This window comes from Dromaius novaehollandiae, chromosome W (genome assembly GCF_036370855.1).
Source record: "Dromaius novaehollandiae isolate bDroNov1 chromosome W, bDroNov1.hap1, whole genome shotgun sequence".
NCBI classification, from domain to species: domain Eukaryota; kingdom Metazoa; phylum Chordata; class Aves; order Casuariiformes; family Dromaiidae; genus Dromaius; species Dromaius novaehollandiae.
In genome coordinates, this window is record NC_088130.1 from 24,581,235 (window position 1) to 24,608,626 (window position 27,392).

At 35.7% G+C, this 27,392-nt stretch overlaps 1 protein-coding gene across 2 annotated transcripts in view; it reads left to right on the forward strand.

Moving 5' to 3' along the window:
- The first annotated feature begins 218 nt into the window (after positions 1-218).
- LOC112992384 (centrosomal protein of 120 kDa) overlaps positions 219-27,392 on the forward strand; it is a 39,218-nt gene continuing 12,044 nt past the window's right edge. Inside the window, exons 1-19 of one of the 2 annotated variants that reach the window (XM_026115396.2) lie at positions 219-443; positions 1,855-2,011; positions 3,029-3,143; positions 4,195-4,336; positions 5,662-5,810; positions 7,496-7,693; positions 9,262-9,489; positions 9,750-9,957; positions 11,124-11,234; positions 12,516-12,693; positions 14,706-14,855; positions 15,748-15,930; positions 18,325-18,421; positions 18,521-18,664; positions 19,149-19,238; positions 19,869-19,961; positions 21,411-21,572; positions 25,215-25,337; positions 26,860-26,958. In XM_026115396.2, the coding sequence (XP_025971181.2) occupies positions 392-443; positions 1,855-2,011; positions 3,029-3,143; positions 4,195-4,336; positions 5,662-5,810; positions 7,496-7,693; positions 9,262-9,489; positions 9,750-9,957; positions 11,124-11,234; positions 12,516-12,693; positions 14,706-14,855; positions 15,748-15,930; positions 18,325-18,421; positions 18,521-18,664; positions 19,149-19,238; positions 19,869-19,961; positions 21,411-21,572; positions 25,215-25,337; positions 26,860-26,958 (2,679 nt within the window). In that variant the 5' untranslated portion in view covers positions 219-391. The remainder of the gene's footprint in view (positions 444-1,854; positions 2,012-3,028; positions 3,144-4,194; positions 4,337-5,661; positions 5,811-7,495; positions 7,694-9,261; positions 9,490-9,749; positions 9,958-11,123; positions 11,235-12,515; positions 12,694-14,705; positions 14,856-15,747; positions 15,931-18,324; positions 18,422-18,520; positions 18,665-19,148; positions 19,239-19,868; positions 19,962-21,410; positions 21,573-25,214; positions 25,338-26,859; positions 26,959-27,392) is intronic. The other variant, XM_026115397.2, reaches the window with a different exon arrangement.

Genomic DNA, 27,392 nt, shown 5'->3' on the forward strand with positions numbered 1-27,392 from the left:
CTGACCTGCCCGCGGGCACAGCAGCCGTTACGGCCACCCCCCAGCGGCGGCCCGCGCGCCACCGACGCCCCTGGAGCCGTTAGTCCCTGCGCGCGCGCGCGCGCTCCCGCCCGCCCAGGCAAATGGCGGCGCCCCCCGCGCCGCGCGCTCCCCGCCGCCAGGGGCGCTACCAGCGCTCCCGCCGGCGGCCTCCGCAGCGGCGGCTCCTCCGCCCCGGCCGGAAGCGACGCGCGGGGCGGTCGCCGCTGTTGCTAGGCGGAAGCGCGGCGGGAGGCGGCGGTTGGCGTTTAAAGGCTCCGCGGCGGCAAAGGGCCGCGAGTGGCGCCGCTGCGAGTCGCGCTGACGGCGCCGCCTCCCCGCGACCCGGAGCAGCGCCGGGCGGAGCGGGGACATGGTGTCCAGAGCCGCCGACCGGCTGCTCATCGTGGTCTCCATCCTGGAAGGTAGATTGGGGTGGGGGGGCGCCGCCCGCGGCCGAGGGAGGGGGCGGCCTGCGGCGCCCTTCGCCTCGACGGGCAGGGCGAAGCCCGGTTTCAGCACTGCGGAAGGAGCCGGGGGTGCTGAAGCGCCGGGGCCGAGCCGGAGGAGCGGGCGTTTCGCGGCGCCTGCGGCTCTTCCCAGCTTGTTTCTGGGAGCTGTTTGCCCCCAATATTATTTAAAAGAATGGTGAAAACATCCTTGCTTTACCTGGAAAAACTCTAACTGCTCTTACCTTACACTTGGCTAATATCCAAGCTTCCTTTGTTGTTATTTGAATCCCTTACTGCTGTCTTTCCCAGAGGATATAGATAATAGCTTGTCGCCATTCCCTCTGAGTGGAACCTTTACTCAGGCAGAGGTCGTGCGTCCCATTAGTTGTCTTTTCTCTAGGCCAAAGAAAGCAACTTCATAGCTCTTCCCTATGCGGTAGGTTCTTGCTGCCTCCCCAGGGTCTTCAGCTATTTACGACTTTCTTGAAGTGCTGCCTCAGACTGGATGATGGACTCTGGCTGATGCCTTACAACACTGAGTAGAGCATCACCTGTCTGTCCCCAGTATTTTTTGTAGTATTCTGATGTTCTTTATTAGCAATCCACCACAACCCTTTTTAGTATTGACTTGATTATCAAGCTAATCATTTCTCATCTTGTAGGTGTGCAGATTATACTTGCTGAGGTGTAGCGAGTGCGTGCACGTGTATTTTTGCTGAATCCTTTCTCTTTGTGAAGTGCATCCTATTATTTTTCCGACCCATTCTTTTGTTAAGATTAATATAAAGTCAGATCCTGTCCTCTAAAGTGCACATAGCTCCTTCCACTGTTATCATGTATGTAGATTTTAAAAGCTTTCTCTTTGTTTTGTCATTTAAATTATTGATAAAAATACAGAATCATATTGTATCCAGGACACATGCTTCTGGTCTAGTAGGAAATCATTGCTAATAACAAGTAGTAGTTGAAAAAACACATATCAGTATTTTTATTAGATGTGGAACTGTGGTAAAATCTCCAGTAAAGCCAAGATATTTCATGTTTGCTCTTTGTCTTCAGTTTACTTGATCTAGTGCCCAACTATAGAAAGAAAGAAACCAGGCAACTGATGAGATTTAATCTTGAGAAATCCACGTTAGGTGTTACTTAATGTCTTGTTATATCTGAATGCTTCTCAACTGGTTTGTTTCGTGTTATGTTCTCCTCTCTCACTTCTGCATAGTGGGAACATTTAAAAAATATGAAGAACATAATTTTAAGTAAGTTCAGAAAAGATGATATGGAAAACATTTTACGTGATTGGTTTTTATATGACATAATGCTGCCTTTTTTTTTTCTTCTTCCAGTGAGGGTGCCTGGTAATTATACTGTGTATTTTTTGCAGGGCGCTATTTTCCAAAACGACCAAAGTGTATGCTTATAGTTGAAGCGAAGTTTGATGGTGAACAGCTGGCTACTGATCCTGTAGAGCATACTGACCAGCCTGAATTTGCCACTGAATTGGCTTGGGAACTTGATAGGAAAGCACTTCATCAGCACAGGTAACACTAAAGTTACGTGTGAAATAAAGTTAATTTGGTTTGGAAATAAGTTTTCTCATCTCTGTAGCTAGTGAAATATGATTTTTGTGTTACTGTCATCTAAATTTTTTTAGAAACTGTCTTTTTAACTATACACTGACATACCATATTGTCGCCACAACAAACAAAAGCGGTATGTGGCAAGATTAGTGATGTTTAAACAATCTGAAGATTATATTTGCCCAATTAAAAAAAAAATCTTAAAGCAGATTAGTTACACTAAAAGTCAAACACTGAAATCGGGCTTTCTTATGTATACTGTGTCATGAAGCAGAATAGATTTAGGTTAACTTCAAACCTGAAAAGCCTACTTAAAATATTTTTGAGAACATCATATAGGTGAGCTGAGAAACTGAGTTTCGTTTTCATAACTGTCATTTGGTCTTCACCAGAAATACAGATGTGATATTATGGTTCTGTCCTGTGTAGGCTCAGTATGGCAAAAATTACAAAACTGGGAAGCTACATTCTCAGCAATGACAAGTGTATGGATAATCCTGCAGAACTGCTATTGCTCAAACCACTGGGAAACATCTTCATCAAAAAGTCAAAAAGGCCGTATTAAGCTTCTGAGGAAAGAAAAATTTCAAAGTATACCTTATGCTAAGGACCTTGTCTTTGTTTCTAGATATTTTTACAGAAGTCTTTCCCATATGTCATACTTTTAAAATGCCCTCACAGGTGAAATTCCGATTTTATGTGAGTGGCTCTACCTATTTCATATCAATTAGAATGGGTTTATTTGTCACTACCTCTTTTTTTTTTTTTAACAAAACTTATTGATTTGTTAATTCTGTCTCAATACTAAATTTTTAGGAGTTTGATGTAAACTTAGTTGCAGACTTATTAGAGCTAGTTATGTAACGAATTTCAATAAATTTTATATTGTCAATATGCTTGAAACTTGTGAATTACTTTTGTGAGCTAAATGCAGTTGCAGAGATTATGTTTTTGATTTCAACTGAGTTATTCTTACAGGCTGCAGCGTACACCTATCAAACTCCAGTGTTTTGCATTGGATCCTCTAACTTCAACTAAAGAGAACATAGGCTATATTGTACTTGATTTAAGACCTGTCCAGGAAAAGAAACAGGTATGCTATTGGCTCTAAAAATATTAGTGATTGATGTTTTGACAACAGTACTGTTACAGGTATAAGAGAACTTGGTATAAGGAATGGACATAACTTTGGGGCTTTGTTTTGAAGAAATCTGACTTTTATTTGATCACCTATTTCAAACTCTTCTTTTTTTTAAACAGAAAGATGTTAACTCTCTATGTAAAAATATGGACAAAAAGAATACTTTTGTATTCATCTTATTTAAATGATGAAATATTTTAAGCTGCTTGCTACAGAATGAAGAAACTAAGTATGGAGATTTTCTTAAAATGTTACACTTTTGAATTTGAGAAATGAAACGTTTGTGAGGAACACTTTTAATTGCCACGATTTAACCACCTGGAAAATTTATCCAAGTAACTGATGAGTGTTCATTGTCAAATCAAGGCTCTAGACTTTTTTAAAAAAAGTCTTAATGATGGTCCTCTTTGGAAGATTTCTTAAGTAATCATAAATTATACTTTAGGCAAATACAATTTTGAAATACAAACTAGATGACTGACTGTGACCACGTGTTCTAGCCTCTTAACACAGTGTGGCATCAACATACAACATAATATAATTGTTTACATAAGTCTAATTCATCAAAAGTCTACGTTGCACTTGGTCAAAACATAACTGGATTTTCTAGGACCCTGGTTTCTTATTTTGGCATCATAAGCCTTAAGGATTCACAAACCATGTAGTTTCCTATGCAGTCTTTCAGCTGAGAACTTAAAGATTCTCCCTTTTAATTAAGGATTTATAGAATGTTTCACTTGCTGACTTGTTTAATGTGCCAGTCAGTGGAAAAGATTATGTTCAGCTCTTCTGGGAATCATTCTATAGAATCTTTGTTAGTATATTAATAGCTTAGTCAAAACAGACCATATTTTGAAATATCTATTGAGGTACTTTCCTGTAAATGATACGGTGGAAAGGCAAGAGCAGATTTATTTATTCTGTAACTGTATTATATTATGACTTTTCCTGTTTTTTTTAATGTATTTGGTTTTTATTTCTGTTTTTGTTTTTAATTATGTAGACACCAAAATGGTATCCTTTACTTAGTAACAAGTACACTAAGTTTAAATCTGAGATACAAGTAGGTGTTGTGTTGGAAACTGATACAAAAGCAGTGGTGGATGGTTTTAAAGCAAAGGAGGCGCCTCCTAGAGAAGGGAAAGGTAAGTAGCAGAATAAAAATATCACTGACTTTTAATTCAAAAAGGTGTTTCTTATGCAGGAGGAATATCGCACTTTTTGCAAATGTTGTATTGTTTTGAGCCTGAAGAGCATTTTATTGTTATAGCACTTCCTATACAAATAACTTACAGCCAATTAATGTACCATGTCATGACGAGTGTAAACTCTGCTATAAGGATGCTTCACTTTAGCAATTGCCCGACTTTCAGGTGGTGAGAGATGCAGGCTAGCAGATCATTAAGACTGAGGGAACTGGAGATGCATAGTGACTTCTAGCAGCATTTTAGTCACATTTCACAGCTCTGGAAAGTTCTGTAACTAAAGAAGTAAGAAAGGAACTTCATAGGATGTAGTTCTAGTAGCGTGATTATAAAGTAGTGCAGTTGGAATATTATAAAGTATTGGAATAGTATAAAGTAGTGCAATAATTCAGAAAAGAGAAGCAGGCCAACCAGTAAATGGTTTGGTGGCGTGGTTTGTTTGTTTGTTTTTTCCCTCCTCTAAACTAAACCATTCAATAATTAAATCATGTTACTCTGATAATTTTTTGAGGTTAGGTCCCCTTTAGATTAACTGCTAGGATTCATTCCACTTCTGAATTCCATTCTACACTTCTCTCAAAAGTAATTAGTGAAACGTATCAAACGGTAAGTGTTGAGTGCTAGGCAGTGGAAACTGGTTTGCATATTGCAAATTCCCTGGAGAGTATTCATCCTCTGATACAGAAACATAGATAAGCAAATGTAAACTCTTTGATACCATGAACTCACCGTGAGTCAGTTGGTCTACAGGATCTATCCAGTGACATATTTTTAGCTCATGCTAGAGCTGGATCCATTAGAGGGATGTAGGCACTTGAAATACCTTGGGTTTTTGCAGGCTAACTTCTTTGAAACAGACAGTGACCATGGAGCAGCTGACATCATGCTCACTCATATTTAACTAGTCAGAGAGAAAGCAGCATACTGGAATCCAGCCTAATGAAATTAAGTTCCAGGTTTTAATAATCACTGTCATACTAAATTAAAATACACCCTAACGTTCTGTCCAGCATTGTCTTCAAAACAAAACACATCTGTTCTCATTGAATTGAAATTAATTTAAGAATTTTTTTTGTAGTTATAATTAGGGGCTTAGGTTTATGTGCTGAAATGCTACAGAACCAAACATCCAACTTTGTATTGTACTTGTAGAAAGAAGATTAAAGGTAATTTTTTTTTATATATTATTACAAAGAAGCAGCAACTGAGTATATCATGCTAAGTTACTGTCTTTATTTCCCCCCTCCCCCCTTCTCCTTTCTTAGTATCCACCCTCCTTTCTGGACTGGACCCTAAAAGTATTGTAGCAATCCTGAATGAAGAAGAGGGCTATCATCAAATTGGACCAGCAGAGTATTGTAGAGACAACTTTGTTTTGTCTGTAACTATTGCATTTGCCACACAACTAGAACAGGTTTGTGTCATTGCTACATTTAGGTTTTTAAGAAGTACTATGCTATGTTTGTAATCTGACATATTTCTACTTTACGATTTTTGTTGTCTTGTAAGTCTTCTGCAATAAATAGTCTTATCTGCTTATTGAATTATTATAGGTGAATTTGAATTTTAAGTAGTGCTTACATTTCAAATTACAAGTGAAAAATTATTATTCTTTTGGGACATTAATTTTATATTGTCTATACAGACACCTTTTTACAGTAATGCATAATTTATAAAAACACTATAATTTAATGTTATGAACTATTCTTCAAAAATCTGAAAATAATGACAGTATAATAAGTATGCTGGAGGACTGAACTTCACCACCTCAGCTGTTTTACAGGGAGAAAGGGGAGGACTTCAAAGTGTCAGATTTTGCTAACTCTAATTTTAGGCAAACTTCTCCAGAGTCAAAGCTGGTCTTGAAATTAAGATTTGACTCCACTTTTCTGTATATGACATGCTAGTACAACCATATGCACTTGACGACCAAAGGCCTGAATGAAATCGGTTTACCCAATACAGACACCTGGTGCTTGATCTACAAGAAATTCTCCAGTAGAAATAGTTATTTCCTAGAAGTGCACTATCTCAGGCATATTGTAAGCTTAGCCATTTTTCAGATGAAAGTCAGAATATAGCAACTAAATGTAATTACTCTGTTTTTTGAAGTATAGTTACAGGTACATTAAGCTTAAGTCCTACAGTTGTCCAGCTCTTAAAGCTTGAATTGGAAGTTCACAGTTGATAAAACTTAGTATTCAACAGAATGTGGTGCACATATGCCAAACTTTGCATAAAATTAAATACCTTTCAGAGCCGTAAGCTGTATGAAATGGTAGATTTCATATCCTACCTCAGGGAAAGACTTATCAGCTGGGATGAAGTGCGGTGCTAATGTGACTATTTCAGCTTTGAGACCTTAGCTACTGTGTCTCTGTTGTGCTGCACTGATACAGTTTGGGGGTTCTTTGCGCTAGCTGATTTCAAAGTATGGGCAGGCCCAAGTTACTATGAAAATCATGATGTCAAGTCAAGTTTTATGTGGTCTGAAACTCATAGCATAATGATGAACTCTCTTCAGAGAAAGTGCTTGCATTTTCCATGTTAGAATTACAGTACTATATGAAATAAACTTAACTGTGATTACTCTGGGGCAGCTTGTGCCTTTTTTAGCATTGAACTTACTGTTGCAATAGCTAAGGGGTGGAATAGTTCTGTTTCTGTCCTAATAACTTAGGTGAGCGAATAAAAGATTATATAACTTGATGTCTAAGCTGTATTGTTTATTTAAATTATAAATGTTTTGTAAAGGCACTGTTTATTTCTGAGTATTTGTACAGTGCCTGGCTTCACTGAATATTTGATATTGTTACAGCCCTTGGTGCTGATACATTATTACTCAAGCTGAATAAAAATCTTACTTCACAAGCAAACCACTAACTTTCACAAAGGGTCATTTTCAATTAGCTGTAAGATGTAAGTGTTTCCATTAATTTCTTATTAATGTACTGCAAGCTGGGATTGAGATCAGCTGCCCTGAAGCTTGACATCATTTTAAGCTCTTTAATTTCCAAGCTAATGCTTAAGGACTACATGTTAATGAAAAAGTGACATTCTTTTGCACTTCTTTTTTTTTTTTTTTTTTTTTTTTTTTAGTTAGTTCCTAGTACTATGAAGCTTCCTGAACGACAGCCTGAGTTTTTCTTCTACTACTCACTATTGGGAAATGATGTCACAAATGAACCTTTCACTGATTTAATTAATCCAAACTTTGAGCCAGAAAGAGCTTCAGTTCGAATACGTAGCACAACTGATGTCCTCCAAGTTTATCTTTGTGCACAGTTAAAACTGCAGGTAAGCTCTTTCTTTTCAAACATGATTATGTAAGTGAAAAAAACTTCCCCCCCTCACACTGAAACTGGAAAGAATTTCCATTTACAAAGCTAGACTGTATGACAGTATTTTTGGCTCAAATATAAAGTGATTCTTCCTCTGTAAACCAAAATTGATATGAGGGGAAACCCTATTAGCAAGTTTCTCAGCTCAGAGAGAGTACAGTCTCTTTAATATGGCAGCTACAGCAAGCTGATGCAGTTGCATGTCATGACAAAGGTATTGCTGAAACATGGTACCCCCAATGGGCTAATTTAGCATCTTCAACAGCTCTGAGTGCCGGGACCTCCTCTGGACTCGGACCATCTGCAAGCTGCAGACCTGCTTTGGGCTGCCTGTGATAACTTTACACCAGCTGCTCAGGTCACTGGAGTCTCTTGCTGAGATTCTAAATTCACTGCCATCAGCACTGTTTGTGAATAACGGGAGAGTTCTGGATTTTTTTTTTTTTTTTTTTTAATTTCTCAGCTGCCAAACATTAATATTAAAATTAAACTCTAGCCATATATTTGGTATGGGTTATTGCTTATCTTCAGCCTTGTCTTTAAACATTGGGTAGTATTTAAAGCCTCTGTGGTGATCTGCTTCTGGCTCACATTTAACTCGTTAGAAAAAGAGACAATTTTACTGAGAACAGTATAGGGTTTTTAATAAGACAGCTGATAAATACGGCAAGTGTTAGTTACAGAATGTAAGTCTTGGATCAGGACTCTTTTAAAAGTTGTTCTTTTGTGCCTTCTCTGTACCAGATTATAGGGTGTAAACAAAACCTTTTTCTAAACTAATAGACAATAACAAAGCTAAAATGGCCTATATAAGTTTAACTTTGTTTCAGAATTTTATGTCACAATGTTAAATATTTTTCTAATGACAGTTCTTTAAAAAAACATAGGCACTGATGTGTTAGCAATTTAATCTGATTTACATTTGTTGCCTTGATACAAAATATTCTGTAGTTATATATTTCAGCTGTGTTATTCTTCATCATTTTGAAGAATTCAGAACAGTATTTGTCATGAGGTCAGATCCATATGTTGGTTTACAGTTTTGCTTCTCTGACCTCCGACTAAGCTTCTTGAAGTTAAGGAGATAGATACAGATATATGTATAACATATTAAAGTGGAGTTTAAATATATGCTCACAGGCTGAACTTTCAAATAACTTGGGGTTTTTTTTTCCTTCTTCTGTATCTTGCCATGGTGTATTTTATATGCTTACCCATATACAATCCATACTGTCCTTCAAAGGCATTTTAAAATTTGAATTCCTCATCCAGAGGAAAATTTGACAGGTAGCCTGCAGTGATCTGCTACTATGCTAGCACTGGAGAAATCCCCACCTGCTCAATACTGAAATTTCATAGCTCCCTCTTACTACTCCAACCCTTGTACTTGGCATACAAGGATTAGAGTAAGGATGCAGGTTTTAATTATTATTTTTATGCTACCTCTAGCAGAGGTCCAACTTCAGACATTTCAAGTGGAAATACACACACCAGTTACTTTCTAGCACTTTTGTATATATACAGATCCATCTTTGCTGTGGGGACCAATCTCTTGGAAGCACTGAAATACCACTGTCTGGACTGCTGAAGAAAGGAAATGCAGAGATTGATCAGCACCCTGTGGCAATAGAAGGAGCATTCATCCTTGTTCCGCCAAACAGAGCTAAACAAAAACTGCCACAGTTGCCTTTGGACATGGCTCCTACTGTTGGAGTATCTGTAGTTCTGCAAAAGGAAAGCTTTTGTGCCCAGGTAGAGCTCACTAATTTGGGGGGTTTGGGAAACATTTTTTGCAACATTTTCTTTTCTTTCTTTAAGATATTTCCAAATTGTGATTGACACTTAAGTATGTAAAGAAAACCCTGAGGGAATATGTTGCATTATATGAATCATCCTTTCATTGTTTCATTTTTACTTGTGCCACAAAAATAATCTCAAACCATAAAATTGTTGTAGACAAAACTTTTCAGTGCAAGCAATGATCAATAAGAAAACTGTATCATTTCATTCAGCCTTTCATCACCTTAAATGCTCCAACTGAATCTGAACACCCACAGAAGAAAGTTCTTTCACCTACTAGGAGAAAAGCAGAGGGCTTGGAGCAGAGATACCAGAATGTCCCATCTCATACTGACCAGTCTTCTCCCACAGAAGATGAAGCAACAGAAAGTGAAATGGAAAGTCTTAAGTCTGATAAAGGCACAAAGCTAAATAAAAATGGTATGTGGGTTTTTTTTTTTTAATATATATATATACACACACACATACTATATATATATACATATTTACACACACACACACACACACACACACACACACACACACACACACACACACACACACACACACACTTCCCCCTAGTCTGTAAAGTTCAATCTCGAATCACATACTATTTACTTGTGGTCATGTGTTTCAAGCAAGTAAGAACTATTTACATGGAAGAATTAACAGTAGGAGAGCAAGTGATGTAATTTGAACATGGTAGTTGTTGAAAACAATTGGAAGAGCCAGACTGAGGATTTGGTCGCATAGATAACAAGGGATGTGGATGGTCAGCAGCTTGAAATATAATACCAGAAATGTTTGGAATTTTCCGAATTTGAGAATGGGGAGGTTCAGTACAAAGCAATGAAGAAACTGATTTGTCCAAAGAAGAGATGAAATGATCCAACATTAAGATTTATAAAATAGGAAGGTAGAGGAAATGCAGGATTTTTAAGTGTGAGGCTTTCTCTACTATGTGGCATAATCAATTGTGAATACAAACACATTTGTACTATACAAATTCCTGGACAAAGACAAGCAGGTGGGTTTTTAATGTTAAAACAAACAACAAATCCCATGTTAGGGCATAGGGAGTTGATAACCCACAGAGCTATTCTAAGGCTTTTGCTTGTTTGACTCTAACTTAAGGGCCAGGTTAGGGGAGAAGATGAGGAGCAACAAAGATGAGAGGGAAGAAATACTGTCTTCAAAGAGTAAAGTGCAGAAGAGAGAATGTATTTGTTAGCTTTATCTTCAGTAATATTTAGCAAAGAAAGCTGAATGATTATTTTCTAATTATATTACCAGTCTTTTGAGATTGGTCCTATAGAGGCACAGTTCTGTAGAGGAAAATCTGTATCTTAGGACTTGCTCCCACAATTTGTCTGCTACTTCAGACAAATTTATTTTAATCGTAACAGACTTTATCTAAGCAAGGATTAAGCCCTTTATATGAAACATATCAAAAACATATAAAGAAAAAATGTTATGATCACAGCAATAAATTTGAATCTGTGGTTAATAGAAGTCCAGGGTTGCTTTTTTGTTTTTGTTGTTTTGTTTGATAGCTCTCTATGCCTTAGCAAGATGAAAAACATTGTCATTTCACAATTATCTTCCAGGGTTGGTGTCTGAGTCTTGCAAAGAAGTTAACAAACAGTACACTGAAGAGCTACCAGTTTGCAAATCCCAAAGCAGAGCAAAGTCACCTTTGTCAGAGCTGCAATTTTCCAGTAATGCAAAATAATTTTTTTCAAAATTAGTACATTGAATGGAGTTTGAATATAGTAGCTTAGGTCCATTTTTTAACTGTAGACTATTTGCAGTTTTATATTCCTCTGTCTTAAATTTCTATCCAGCCATTGAATTACACAAAGCAATTCAGTGACATTGATTTTACCTGAAATGGCTGAAAATTATTTAAATTCATTCCTATGTTATGCTGAATAGCTGACACTGAAGTATTACTGCATTTTTCTTTTTTCTATTTTTACTGTTAGTTTATGGAGCGTTTTAGTTTCATCAGCAGAAAAACTGAAGTGCCAATATGAGAACCATGTATTTTTTTTTAAATGAAAAAAACTGAAACACTTAAGATGATTATGAAGAAAGACCATTAGAACAGCCAGCAGTTACAGAAGACAACTGAGCGTTTCCCTGACTTTCTTCGCCTCTTTCTCTGCTTTACAGTCTTAAATGTTTTGGGAGGCTGCCTTTCAGAGACCTTGTCTGTAAAACTTAGTTTGACTTGTTGCTCTTCGAAGGCACAATTGGAGGTTGAGGCACCAGCGTAAGGGCTGGAGAAGGCTGGATGACTTCCCCGACTAACTTGATGCAGTTGGACAGGCCATTTACTCTCGCTGTAGCTTCTGTTTCCTGCTTATAAAAAGGCTATAGCAATAAGTGTTTTTTGATGAGCAAATGTACTATTTACAGACCGAGCTATAGCATTTTAGTTTTTCTTTCGATAGCTAACCTTCAGCTTTGGAACAGAAATTGCAGCTTCTTCACATGAGGCAATGTAATTGACTTGGTGCTCTGTCTTTTTTCAGTCTCAAGTAAAAAGAGGTTAATTCCAAGCAAACTAAGTCAGTACAAATTATCTTCTGTAAGCCAGCTTCTTCCGTGTGCACTCAACTGGTCTAGGAACAGTTACACAAACTGTTGAAACAGAAGACTAAAATCCTGCAGCACTCCTTTGCAGAACTGAATATTTCAGATGTCTATGTACATTTTTTACAGCAATATATATTTATATAGCTTTAAAAATATAATGAGAAAAACATTGTCTTCTGTAAAGTGTGTGTATGTGTGTATATATATATTTTTTTTAAGCAGCAATTTACAAGTGGAATGACTATTTTTCGTAGTTAGTATTAACCTATATTAGAAGGAATAGAAGTCTTTTGGGAAACATCCTATATTTACTTGCATTTAAAATGTGAGGCACATCTGTAATGTATGTTAAAAAGATTATAAAAACATGTGCACAAATCCCTTTATTGTATTTTCAGCTGAGAATGCTCCAGAAGCTGTATCTCAGTCCAACCCTGTGGGTGCATCAAGTTCTTCTGAGCCTGCTTCAGCACAGAAAATTGTCATTCCAGCAGCCTCTCACCATTTTTGCTTTTCAATAGATTTACGAAGTATACGTGGTCTGGAAGTTGGGTTTCCAATAAATTGCATTTTAAGGTATGATTTATTTTGAATGATCTTATTCTTGGCAGTAATAGCATTTTTCAATACAAAAAACACCTAACTTGAACTATTAGTGGCAACATGATGCCTGATGCTTCTTATCTTCACGTAGCCGCTTTTCAGTAGCCAGACATTTTGAAGTGTTCAGCTGGTTCATCACTCTGCTTCTGAGAGTTGTAGCATTAAAGGTAATATATAACACTTTGCCTGCATTGGAATTTTTATTACATCTCACTTGAGTATCAGAGCTCAGGGAATACAGATCACTATTCAGCCATTAGAGGAAAAGGAATATTGCTCTTTACCTTGCTTTCTGGCTACCTTTCCAGCTTATTGAAGGAGTGATTTTTTGCAGCTTTTGTGTCTCCACAGAGCTACTTGTGTTTTAGTAAGCTACAGATAAACCTGTGGTTTGTGTGAGACACTGAATCTAAAGGAAGCACACTTAAGTCTTAAAGGGAAAAAACAGTGTAGTATCATTTTGAGAGGTAGTATCAGGGATTTTTTGATGGTATCTGCATACCAGAGGCAAAGCTTATTATTAGGAAGAGGTAACATCTGTTATTAGATGGACTTAGGAGGTTACAAGAAAGAAGAAGAGCTTTTGGATACATGAGCTTTGCGTCTGAAGTAAAAGCCGCAAGCTTCACCTGCTAGCTTGGAACAACTGCTTAGAGATTAGTTTAATTACATTACTTCCCATTAACATGAAAGAAATGTATGGGAGCATTTCTGAAGTATAAGCAGGCGTTAGCAGGGAGGAGGGTGAGGCGTTAGTCCCTGAAGGTCAGAGACAGATGGAGGAATAAGGACTAAAAGGAAATGTCAATAAAAATAAGAGCATTAAAATCAGCATCTCTGTATTCAGTTAATAATTTTTTTTATATTTATAGTAAAAATAAATTTTATTTTATTGTTTTGTTTTAGGTCTTCCTTAGAGTTTAGGACCAAGAGTTCACTGATGCAGGGACAGTCTTGTTTGTTTCTTTGGCGGGGGGGGGGGGGGGGGGGGGGAACAAAAAAACTACCGATAGAGAGTATCAGGTATCGATGGTATGTGTGAATTCAGTGGTTCGTAGCAGTCGTTACTGCTATGTTAGTTGCTATTTCACACACTACACTTTCTTTTTCAATCAATGATGAATATGGCAAGAAGCTGAAGAGAGAAACAGCGAAACACTTCAAAGCTAAGATTTTGGATCAGTTACATTTTTCACTGCATATCTGGAGCATTATTTCATTCAGGTCTAAACCAGCTCTTTAAGTGATATCTACAGAAGCAGTTGAAGTATAGAATTTTATAAGTGGCAGCAATTGATGCAGCACTATTTATTTTATTAGTAACTTAGTTGACAGCATCGATTTGAGAATATAGTTCTATTTTTTGTTGTTGCTGTTCTGATAGCAAGGCCAGTTCAAGAAGTTCTTGGCTTCCCCTTTGTAATTTTATCATTCACTGAGTTGTGCCAATAGAGTTGTTTATCAGGCCACATTGTAAATCGTATCAGAAAAGCTACCTGACTTCTGATAACCAAGTTTCAGTTCTTACACTGGGTAAAAGTATACTTGGTTATCAGTTATTTCTTGTTAAACCATGCAGATAGTGTTAGTTGTAAGTATACTTATATTTACTTTTAATTAAATGCTTTTATATAGTTATCTACATCTGAGCATAATATTCCTTTTCTCCACAATTTTTATTTAGCGTGAGAAACAGAACTTTAATTAAACAAAAATTAACTCCTATGGTCCTGAATGTCAGCATAGATTGTTAAAACTTTTTCATCAAGGTAACAACAAATGTAAGTGATGCTGGATCAGTGCCAAAGTAAATAAACACATTTGAACATTTGAGAGCAAAATACCACTGTTGGATATATTTATGCAACTTCCACTGACTTTAATACAAGTTGTGCCCCAGTAAGACTTCTAAATTGGTTTTCCTGTTGTAGAAGTATAAGAAAAAAGTATATATTTGTCTGATTATTTTTTGTTATTTTCATTAGGTACTCATATCCCTTTTTTGGCAGTGCAGCACCTATTATGACAAACCCACCTGTAGAAATCAGAAAGAATATGGAGGTTTTTCTTCCCCAATCCTACTGTGCATTTGATTTTGCCACAACACCTCATCAGCTTCAAGACACATTCTTCAGGTGACAACTTACTACTGTCAATCTTAATTACACTGAAGGTCTTTTTATCTCAGGTTTTATCACAGGTCCAAATCTTTTAGTTAAGATCTTCAGTTCAGTTTGAGAATTTAGTTTAAAAAAAAAAATCTAACCATTAATGACAAAATTTAAAACACTGCTCTTCCAGTTCATATGATACTGAATTTAAAAACAAGGATTCTAGAATTCTTGCTCCTGTCTGTAAGTATTGATTCATGTAGGGATTACTGCTTACCAAAACAGGTGATGCTATTGCTTTATGTTCTTAAATTAAAAGTTGATAAATTACTTTAACAAAGCACTCATTTCTATTGAAATAGATAGTTTTGTTTATTTTTCTTTTTTTTAATATCTGACTGCCCAGTATCCTTGAAATACAGCAAGTGCTAAGAAAATTAAGTACACTGAAGGTTGTGGCACAATTTTCCTAGAAATAATTCCACCAGCTGTTGATAGGTGATTAAGATGTGGAGTAAAGCAATCATCAGAATAGTGGTATTTTGAAAGAAAAGGCAAAGGAGAGAAATTCTGTGATTGGCAGTGACTAGACCATATTTATATGTATTTATAAATGGAGAAGATCTATAGGTATAAAGAATATTCAGTCAATCATTTTCACTGCAATACTGTTTCCTCTAATAACTGGAAGAAGGAATGCTGACCTGACCAAAGTAGGTGATGGAGAAGGTACAAGACTGAGAGTCAGTCTCATTCCCCTCTGAATGAGAAGGAGTAAGCCCATGTTATTGTTTGACAGTTGTGACCAGCATGGATTTGGGAAGAGACGTTTGGAAGGAGAGGCTCTTGTCCCAGAGGAAAAGGAATGGGTCCTCTTTTGTATGGATGGCTGCCACTAATCATTCCTTTGTTTCAGGTTACCCCTGCTTGTTGAATTGTGGCACAAGGATAAAATAGCCAAAGACTTGCTTCTAGGGGTTTCAAGACTTCAACTTTCAAATGTTTTGGCTTCGGAAAAAACCCGGTTCTTGGGTGCTAACGGTGAACAGTGCTGGCGCCAGATCTATAATGAAACAATCAGTGTCACAGCAGCACAAGGGTAAAACTCTCTTTCAAAAATTACCTACTTTGTAGCTAGTTTTGAAGAGTTGTTTGTTTAGTATCTCCCTAAAAATGGGGGCAAGCTCTTCCTGTTTATTTTCTTTCTTTTTTTTTCTGATTTGAAAAATGTTTTTAACTTGAAAAATTGAGGCATTCTTGAAAGGTCTGTGTTCCATTCACACAGATGCACTCATAGCCTGATAGCCCTATTGCAGACAAAATGAGGAGGGCATTTGTCATATAGATTTTTTTCATGTTTTAGCAGTTATTTGCAACACTCCTAACTTGCTTGATAAAATCTGCAAATAAGTAAGAAATGTTGACTAATTGAATGTCAGCAAAATTGCAGCTAGGATTCCTGTTGGTCTTTTTGTGTAAAAAAAGTTGTTTTGCAAAACCCTTGAAAGTTGCAACATAGATATTTCTGTCAGTACGTAAATACTTATTTCAAATGTTTATGTATAACCTTACTGTCATGCTAGAAGTTTTAGAGAATGAGAAACCAAAAATGAATAGTAAAAGTAAAACGGAATAGTGGTTGTGCATTTCTACTGTCCTCTCAAATTAACAAAAATTTACAATCTCATGAAGTAGGTTGCTTTCATTTGAAGGAAGTCCTGTTTATTTTTCAGTTTAGATTTGTTTTTTTTTTTTCCTAGTAGTTTGTAAGTATTTTGAAAATCATCTTTAAACTCACAAGCTTTTAAATGAAATCAAACTTACATTTTTGTCAGGGGTGGGGGATTGTAAAAATTCAGGGATCGACACAAACTGATATCTTCCCTCCGCCCGAAGCTGATAGAAGATTGACTTTGCTAGAATTTTTATTATGTGAAAGATGACTCTTCACAGGATCAGGCCATGTTATGTTTTATGATTTCACTATATGTTAAACTTCGATGCTTCTCTCAAGAGAAAGAGTTGCTGTTAAAATGAGACCTGTTTTTGCACAAAATTTAATAACCACTAGATGGCATTCTCAAAAATATAATTAGCCTTATGCATTTTGCTGTGCTGATGCATTTTTAACTTTGCTCTTTTGGGGCTAACATTTTTTATACGCTGCTATGGTAAACTGACTTTCAGTTTCAATTTTCTTAATTCTCTTACCTTGAATTTTATTTCTATCAGTGCATAATAGAAAGTATTAGAAATTAATGCAGTAATTTATGTTAATTTATGTATGGTACAAATTCAGTCATTTTTATCTCTGAAATAACAGTGTAGAAGATTGCAGCCCTCTAAAAATATTTTAGTGTCATCTTTTAGTTGATATAATAAAAAATGGTCATGGTCCAAATCCTTTTATATTTGCTGGAACAGAAAAATTATGTGGAAATAAGAGCCAGGGTAATTTCTGCAGCCTTTTGTTGCAAATTACTCGATATCTAATACTATAGCTTCCAGGCTTTAAATGATTGAGTAGTTGTCTTTACATCAGTGTGTCTTTATAGCTGAAACAATAGTGTTTCTTCTGACCTACTGCAAATATATACTACAGTGCACTTTCACATTAGAGTAGTGGTAATCCTCAGCTGCATGATTTTTGTGTGTATTCTTTCTCTAACATCTTTCTAAGCCAAAAATTACCTTTGTTCTACTGCATTTTGTCCATATTTGCAGAGATAGGACATGTGGGGTCAAACTGTTCTACTGAAATAGTGCAACTGTTCCTAGAACACAGATTTTAAAAATACTTCACTCTTATCTAGACTCTTTACTGCTGTACTAAAACAGATATTTACCATAAGACTCTAAGCCATTTACAGTTGTCAGTTCTCTGTTCTGAAGCTTCCAGAAATGTGTTTTTAGGAATCCATGGATGGCTTAGCACAAATGATATGTGAAGTGATTTATTGTAATATGGATAACTAATCTGGATAAATAATCCATAATAAAATTTGTGGATACCTTTTAAAGATGTTTAACAATCTTTAAAAAAAGTAGGACTAATGAATTTCATTGAATATCTCAGAATGAATTCAGCAGCAAAATGCGATCAGCAGGTATAATTGTTAGATATAAGACTAGATATAACTTCTGAAACATTCTCCTGTTACAGGGATGTGTTTACTATTGTAAGCTATTAGTTAAATAGGTTCCCAATTACAAGCTTATCTTTTAGGATCAGAAAACTTTATGATCAGAAAACTACTACTGAAACTGTCATGGACCAGAAACTTACTGTAGATATGTAAATTCATCCTTAAATTAAAGGAATATATATGGGAGAATATGCTTATGCTCTCGGGCAACTGTTTTGAAAGTGTCTCTGAGATTACATGAAAACCTGTCAATATTTCAACTTTGCTGTTTTACATGTCATCTTATAATTAACCTTATGTATTTTTAAGACAGCCTTCATTAAACAATGTTCTGACACAATTTACAGGTCAAGTAACAGAATAGCAGAGCTTTCTTATGCCATCACTTTGGAAGACTATGGGCTTGTGAAAATACATGAAGTTCTGGTGTCGGATTCTTCTCAAGTAAACTTTCCCTTAATTTTATACTTTCCCTTTAACTTTTAATTGAAAAGTTCATTGAAAAGTTTTCTAATTAAAAAAATCCACTGTTATTATGATCAGTGTGTAGGTGCTGGTCAGCAGCAGCATGTCCCTCAGCCTCATGCTCCAGAAATCCAGCCAGAGCCTCGAGAAACTCTTGAATACAAAGCAGCACTGGAGTTAGAAATGTGGAAGGAAATGCAAGAAGACATTTTTGAAAATCAGGTTTTTAGTCTTTTTTTTTTTTTTTTTTTTTCCCTGTTTCCTACATTGCAGAACTTCTTGGAGAATCTTTAGCAAAGTTGGTGGGAGGAATATTAACTGCAGATTATTTTTTCTTGAACTATGTCACTCTTTCAAAAAAAAATATATTTGGCTTGTACAGAATGTATCAACTTGAGATGTGCACAAATGTCTTCTATAGTCTTAAGGAAGAATGCCAACTCTTTACTGTTTAGTAAGTGACTGAAACAGGTGCTAGGAATTAAAATACAGAATATCCCCTTCAGAATTTCCCCTCATAACTTATGAATGCAATAGGAGCTCTTTGTAAGGTCTGCATGTGCTAAAACATACTATACAGATATAGGAAAATGTGGGTTCTGGTAGCTTCTTGTATTTCTGAGAGTTTCTAACTTCTTGATAACTAGCTTTGCACTTTCAACAATTTGCGGGGGGGGTCTTTTTTTTTTTTTTTTTTTTTTTTTAGCTTAAAAAGAAGGAAATGGCCCATATGCAAGCACTTGCAGAAGAATGGAAGAAAAGAGATAAAGAGAGAGAAGCACTAGTGAAGAAAAAGGTAAGAAACTAATTCTCATACTCTCTAAAAGTCTCATCCTAAATCCCAGACTACTGTGAAATCAGACAAGATATTTAGTGACTAAAACATGAAACGAAGTGTTTGCCATAACAGTCTTCACAGCAACGTGTATCAGTATGTATATTCCTAGCCACCAAGAGTGCAAAAAACTCAAGGTTGCCCTTAATGATAGAAACCATTTGATTTACATCATTTCAAAACAAAGACTGGTGATACATGCTGTTTAATGTTCAGTTAGAAACTTGTACATCATCTATCTTTTGTAATAATATCTAGACAGAACGCTTGTTATAAATCCTTTAGTTTAGCTTGCTTTCTTTGGGGGGCTCTTTAATTGCTTTTCACTTGCATGGTCAAAAACATTTTCTCTGCAGATCAACTAGTGCATGATAACCGGTTGATATATCTGAGCCTGTACTGTATTAGAAGCAAAGGATCTCTATCGCAACTTCATCATTGAGGCTTGGAGACTTGTTTTATATATTTCTGAATGTAATATTGCCCATATTTTGTATCACAGTATATCACCAGTTTTAAAATTTAGATTCTTGACTTCCCTAAAAGATTATTTTTATTGCCAGAAAAGACTAAAACTTTTTTTTTTTTAAGGTAGCAGAATATACTGTTTTGGAAGAACAACTTCAGAAAACCCTGAGAGATCTAGATAAACGAGAGCGACAGCTTTTTAGTGCAGAATCAGAGGTAAAAAAAAAAAAAAAAAAAAAAAAAAAAAGTTTGGTCTTTTAAACACTGCAATTGCATGAGGTATTTCTATGAAATTTTTTTGAGTTTTCACTTGGAGACAGCACACAAACATTACTAGTGACCTGTGCATAAAAGCTGAAAGAGCTGCATTCACATTGATAGAAAAATGAATACTATTTTAGAGCCAAGTATTTGTTAGAGCTGTGCATAGTTACTAAAATAACAACTCAACAAACTCTTATATTCTTCAGTAGTGACAGGACCAAAGAGGATGAGGGAGAAAGCGGTGGCCACCCCATTACTGGATTCCAGTGCACACCCCACATGTAGAGAGCAAGACAAGGAAACAGGATGAGAGTCCTGGGGAAAGCTAGTCCTATGAAAAGGGAATAGAAGAAAAGAAACTTCACATTTTCCTACTCCAGAACACTCTCAATTTTATAGGTGGGCTGCTGAGGTGATTTGTCATTCCAGTATACTATCTTTTTCCTCTTGCAGCTCAGATAATAGTCTTTTTTTATCATATTAATCTCTTCTGAGCTCGTAAATTAAGCTAAGAATGCTCCTAACACAGGATTGGCTTGTCCTGCCTGTGTTCTGTTCTGCATGCAGGCTCTGCTTCTACCCTTGAAGATACAGTTTGCACTGTAAATCACGTCTGACTTTACCTTTAGCTTCTACACAAAAAATCTGGTGATTACATTTGGCTGAATGCATTTCTGGCTGGGTAAAAATATTTATTTTGAATCTCATACATGTTTGTCTCAAAACTTTCTCTAGATTTAGTCAGATTGTCTTGAAGGTTTAGAAATAATGAGTATCTGTGGATTCCAAAAGTGTCTAAACAAAATGATTTAGAGTTCATTTAGCAATTACACAGTTTGAGAAATGGGCAGTTTGAGGAGGTTTTTTTTTTTTTTTTTTTTTTTTTTCCCAACCAGCAGTTGAAACATCTTTCTAGAGAGCTCAGATATGTCAAGGACTGTTTTCTTGTTTAGCTCAATGAAATTTTCTCAATGCACTCATTTTCAAGAGTGGTATCTTACTGAACTAAAAATATTGTCTTGGCCGTAGCTGTGACTTCACTGTTGCTTCTGCACTGAAGAGGAAGATGTAGCTTTTTAATCACATAACTATATAATTTTATATCTATAGATATAAAATTCTCTCAGTTAGAAATACCATTTGGAAAGTTAAGTGAGAGATACAGGTGGCTTCATTTTTATAATAGTTAAACAAGTATATTTGTGGCCCAAATATAGTAATTGGCAGGTTATTAGTTAAACTGGAAGGCAACATAACAGGATATAAAAGATGTATAGGTATCACATGGAATTTCTACCATTTAATTTCTAATATAGATAACAAGCTTGTCTATCATAAATACATAAAAGAAAGATCTTTTACCTATGTATTAATATAACCTAATTATGTCTCATTTTTAAGCTTCAAAGAGTAAAGAAGGAGTTACAAGCAGAGTATGAGCGAAATATGCAAGAGTTACAGGATTCTGTACGGCGAGCCAAAGAAGAATGTGCGCATCAGGTTGAGCTGGAAAGGTCAAAAATCAAACAGCTGGAAGAAGACAAGCTTCGCCTACAGCAGCAGGTAAGTGCATTTAAATCTTTTTTTCTCTTGTGTTCTCTCTCTCTTCCTAAATAATCATTTATTTATTTTTTAAATAAGCATGTTAAACTGAGCAATGATTTGAGGCAAGCGCATTCTGGCAATGTTGTAGTGAACATCTGATCTCCAGTCATTTAGAGAGTCTCATGCGGGGATCCATCTCTGTCAGTGTTGCTAAGTAGTAGGGCCATTTTCAATTCCATGGCTGGTTGTGTTGTTTTATTTTTAACACTAAAAATTAAACTGCAACTACAAGTATATATTGCATGTAGAAACTGTGCTTTGAACTGCAGTATACATTTTAGTAACTTAATAAATTTAACAATTAACATTTATTAGCAAAATGTCTAGGTAGCTTGACTGTGCAGTTCATTCTGTAATTCCATTGTAAAAAAAAAAAAAAATAAAAAATCTATCATCTTTCATTTTACTGGGGAAAAAATTACCTTGGTATTATGATCTTCTGTTCTTAGTAGTACTTTCAGTAAACCAGAAGAACATAGACCATATTTTCTTTGGTCCTCTAAAACACCCTTTGAACTAATGACAAGACAGCTATTTGCTGAATGTTAAAACATATCTTAACTTAAAATTTAGTATAGCTTTCCTGAGCAGTTATCAACAGATTTAAGTGTATAAATGTTGTAAGTATGTAAAATCTTAATACTTAACCTAAGTACTTTGAAAAATATTTATGTAGGTGAGGTACTTGCTTTAGTGTTTTTCATTCCTAATAGGAGAAGTATTGGTAATCCCACAGTAGCTTTGACTAGTTGAAGAACTGTATCTGCCAAGGCAGTATTTTTGTATTGGGAAGAGCTGTATTTTTCTTAGGTTAGTATTAGTGTTTAATATTAAACTACTCCTTTCCATGTCGACATATGTTAACCACAATATAGTGAAGTTTTTTAATGGAGTCACAGAACAGAAAACGTTGCCAATCTAGAAGATGCTAATCTTAGTTTTTTCACTGGATGATCATTAAATTTATATAAGCAATTTCAAACAGCAGAACACAAGCCACTTCAAAGTGATAAGTGGGTCACTTCTGCATCATAGATATGTTGGCAGCTACCAATTCTGTATCAGTCCAGACAAGATAGTGAAGTTCTTCAGACACAAACAACCAAATGACACCACCTGCCTAGGACTCATCTTTTAAATTCATTGTTTTGCCTCCCACTACCATCATAAACACTTTCTATCCCCCATTAAAAACAAACATACTGTATCAGACAAAAGATTCAGTTAGCCCAGCATTGTGTTACGGCAATGGCTGGATTTTGAGGGGAAGAAAATAAGAAATGGGACAAGTAGAAAATTCCACTTTGAGACATCCACCAGTACCATCAAGAGTTAGGTATACCCTAAGCCAGAGGCTGTATTTCATATTTACTGGCCATCAGTGAAAGTGTTCTTCATGAACTTATTTCATCCCTTTTAAAAACAATTTCTATTTTTAGCATTGCAACATCCTGTGGAAGTGAGTTCTACAATTTAATTATGTGTTGTATATTAAAAAGCTTCCTTTTGCTCATTTTAAGCTTGTTGTGTAATAATGTTTTTATGTTGTCCCTAATATTATACCACTAGAAATTATGAATAATCCTTTAGTGCCTTTGCCACCTAACACACCTGATTGCATACGTGTCCATCCTGTTGTCTCTTCTCTAAACAAGAGCCCCAATGTATTTTGTCTTCCTTTTGTATGAAGGTTGTTCACTCCACAAGCTCATCCTGGTTGCCTTTCTCTGTGCCTTTTCTGCTACTTTATATCTCTCTGATGCTGCAATATGATGTTGTTTCCACTTTTCTGCATAAGATGACAAGCTTTTGGGGGGCAGGAGGCATGTGTCTCACTGTAGGGGGGTTCCCTTGTCACGTGCAAGAGCACAAAGTTGCTACGGCTACCAGTTCTGGTAGGCTTCTCTATATGCTTGAAAATAATTCCCACTGTAAGAATTTATCTTTTGGTCTTTTTATTTTCTTTAGACAAGCAGTGTGCTGGAGGTGGTTACAGAGCACATAGTATTAAGGACATATACCAATACATAGTTTTCACACTTGAACTGTAGAGTTCTCATCTAACTTGTTTGAAGGTTAGCAGTACCATGTACAGGAGAAGATACCTGAAGCATCCCCTTTGAAGAATACTACCTATATTTCCAGATTAAGGAAGTTTTGCTTTGTTTGTATGATTCATGCATTTCCTTAACAGCCCACAGCCTGTGGTCTCATGACAGAATCACGGTTTTTGAAAGGGTTTTCAGAACCAAGAAGGAAATAAAATATTTATTGCAGAAGCTCTGAGGATTGCTGGCATTTTTCATAGCTAAAGAAATTAGTTGCCCTCTTTGTCATCAACATCCTGATCATATGCCTGTATTTTAAGAAGAAATGAGTAAAAGTGGAAATATAAGAAACAGTAGTTTGTCTACATAGTTGTTGGCTATCAAGCTTATACATGAAAAGCAACTCTCAACTACATATTTTTGTACGGTTTCTTATGAGGCATCTTTGCTTTGTTACATGAGTTCTATAAAAATAATAGATGCAACAACTTAAATGGTGGCAGAAAAACCTAATTATAAAATCCAAAGAATTAAAATATTGATGTACTAATAGAAATAGTTCTAGGCTTTTAAGCAGAAAGGAATATTCTAGAGCATTTTCACTCACTATTCTAAATGGTTGGATGAAATTCATGGAAAGATTTGAACTAACTAGTTAGAGAGAAAAGTAAGTGCAACAAAATTGAGATCATATTGGTTTTATGATGGCATCTGTTCCATCAGGTATGTTAAGGGTTTTCTAATTGAATAATGTTTAACAGAGGAAGAACATAAGGTACTCTACCTCTTAGAACTTTTTTTATCAGATGTTTTCTTAATATTATTAATATGTTATGTTGAAAATGTTAGCTATTTAAACATTTGACTTACATAGCTTTTTATAGCAAAGTAATATAATAGTGTATTGGCAAGATACCATCTTTCAAATTCCTTGTTTTTAAGATGAAAAGTCAAGTTCTGTCTCTTTTGGTCTCTTCAAATGTGGAAGTGTACTGTGAGGGCAGAGGTACATAGCATTAAGTCATTAGTCACTGAAGCCTTTCTGCTTCAGCTTTTCTTTTAAATCATTATTTGGCTGTACAAAGTATTAGTTGTTTCCTCTTCCAGACTTTCCTAAACAAGTTATGTTGGTGGAATTGAGTCAGTAATAAAAACTTCATGTAGTAGATAACAGTTGGCTTTCTTAAAAGCTGCCATGTATGTAAATCTAAATAGTTTTGTTTTCTGTATTTCTTTTGCAAGTCTCCTTTTAGAAATGCAAACAGCAATGTTTATAAACTTTAATCTCTCATATATGGGAGGAGAGGCTTATTTTTCTTTCCAGTAATAAAGCAAAGGCCCTCTTTAAAATTCTTCCTACTAAAGCATTGCTGTGTGCCATCACCAAGAAATCATTAATTATGAATGTGTGGTTTTCAGTGTCTGTTTTCTATCAGATAATTGACAATAAGATGTTCGGTCCAAGGACTAAGGACTAACAAGTTCTGTAACCAAGTTCTTTGTATGGTATTTTTCTGTTAACTTACTTTATATCTGGATATTTTTAATGCAGCTTTTTGAAGCAGAAAATAAGTATAAAATTTTGGAGAAGGAATTCCAGCAGTATAAAGAACAACAAAGTTGCAAACCAGAAATCCGTCTACAATCAGAAATAAATCTTCTCACTTTAGAAAAGGTACCTTGAATTTTTCTAGTCTTTAAAAACAGGCACAATGTTCCAGTCATTGATAAAGAAGATGTAAGAATAATCTCTCATGATTAACCTGCTTAATTTGTCCATTTTGTTTTTTTCCCAACAGTTTCTTCAGTCTATACGTACTCAGACAAACAAGGCCAACAGTTGCCTTATATGCATAGAGGAAACTGTAGGACTTTGAAATGGAGGAGGAAAAAAACCTAACCTACTTATTTAAATGACTACCTCCACTATTTATACTGGGGACTGTCAAGCAATCTGTTTATAAATTTAGGTTAAAAAAAAAGGGGGGGGGGATTTCTTGTGAGGGTTAATTTAGACTGATATACCATTATGTGTTTGGGGTTTTGCTTTTTTTAAGTATTTCTAAAAAGAGATTGTGTTACATATCAGTGGAACAGAATCTCCATCTTAAGCTGTATTTTTGGAAACCATGGATACCTTCAGTAGAGGATATTCTACTTAATGTAGACCACAGATGTGGCCATTCTGTGCCTATAATTATTGAGAGTTTTGAGTTAAACTGTGGACAGAATATTTTAAAAGAATTAGGCCAGATATGTTGGCACAAAATGCACTCAATTATACAGCCGGTCTGCATGTTACTAAATGCTTGAGTAATTTCTAACAATAGTACAAGCAGATGATTCAAAATGTTTTTGTCTCTACAGACTTTTTAAAATCCTTACTTTTGATGTGTTGTTAGACTTCTTATTTTTGTTAGATTTTTTTTTTTTTTTGGTTTCTTTTAATAACATCTGTTTCAAGATCTTCCCCAACATAATGGTAAGCAGATTTCCTCTGATTAAAAGAAAATATCACTGTTTCAGACTTGTTGATAGGCATGTTTCATTTTTCAGGTTACCATGTTCTGCATACTTAATATTAAAAGGCATCCAATTAAAACAGAATTTTTCTTTTGCACAAAACACAATGAATTATTTCTGTCCAAAAGTGAATAACAATTTTTTAAAGATTTATTATTTGGATAGTAGGAACAGAGATATGCAGTATATACATAGATCTTAAAAGTGGGTTGAACAGATAAGTGCCACATTCTTTTCTCTGAAATAGGTATCTTCCATTAATACGGGGGGGGGGGGGGGGTATCTGCGTGCCTTTAGAAGCAAGACTTGTCCATCAGTGTTCCCGTTGAATTGGAGTTTATAGGCTTACTAGTTGAAAAAAAAATGGGGGGGGGAGGAAGTTTCACTAATTTGAGATTTTTAAATTTAAAAGGTTACATCAGCAGATTTAATGCTAAAACCTAATCTTTTCCTTTTTGTATAGACTGCTATCCAGTAAAAATAAGGCTATATTTTAAACAAGAAAATGTTCATGTGCCATAATATTTATGTTACATTATATAACAGCTTTAGATGATGTTGTATATTACACTACATAAACACTTTTCTTAAACCAGACCCTTTGTATATATACATCTTTCAGTGATTGTTACTGCTGTTATTGCTTCAGCTGATATGATTTTAATTGCTTTTAGGTTGAACTTGAAAGAAAGTTGGAGTCAGCTACCAAGTCAAAGCTCCACTACAAACAGCAATGGGCAAGGGCTTTGAAAGAACTTGCGAGGTTAAAACAGGTATGCTGGTCTTTTTCTTTTGTCATGAGAGACAGCCAACTTAATGCAGTCTTGGAAGCTGCTTATGATTACTATTTGCTATTGAGGATTTTCATCCTAATGGTGTAGTTTTTTTGGTTTGGGTCTCCCCCCATCCCCCCAAATAAGTGATCAGACTTTGTACTAAATAGTTCACTTCAGAAATGAAATTTTGTGCTGTTTATTTATCTTTACCTGAAATTGATTGAGAAATTGGGGTTTTCTTGTGTGTTTTGGAAGGTAAAATTAAAGCTCTGACCTAGGCTGATAAGTGCAATATGCCCCCCCCATCTTAGTCAGCTGCAATCCTAATTGTTTTCTATTTTATATGTAAAATGAACAAAGAGTAAAGATTAAAAACAAAAAGCTTTTAAAAACAATACTTTAAAATTTGCTGAATACTTTAAAAATAAGTA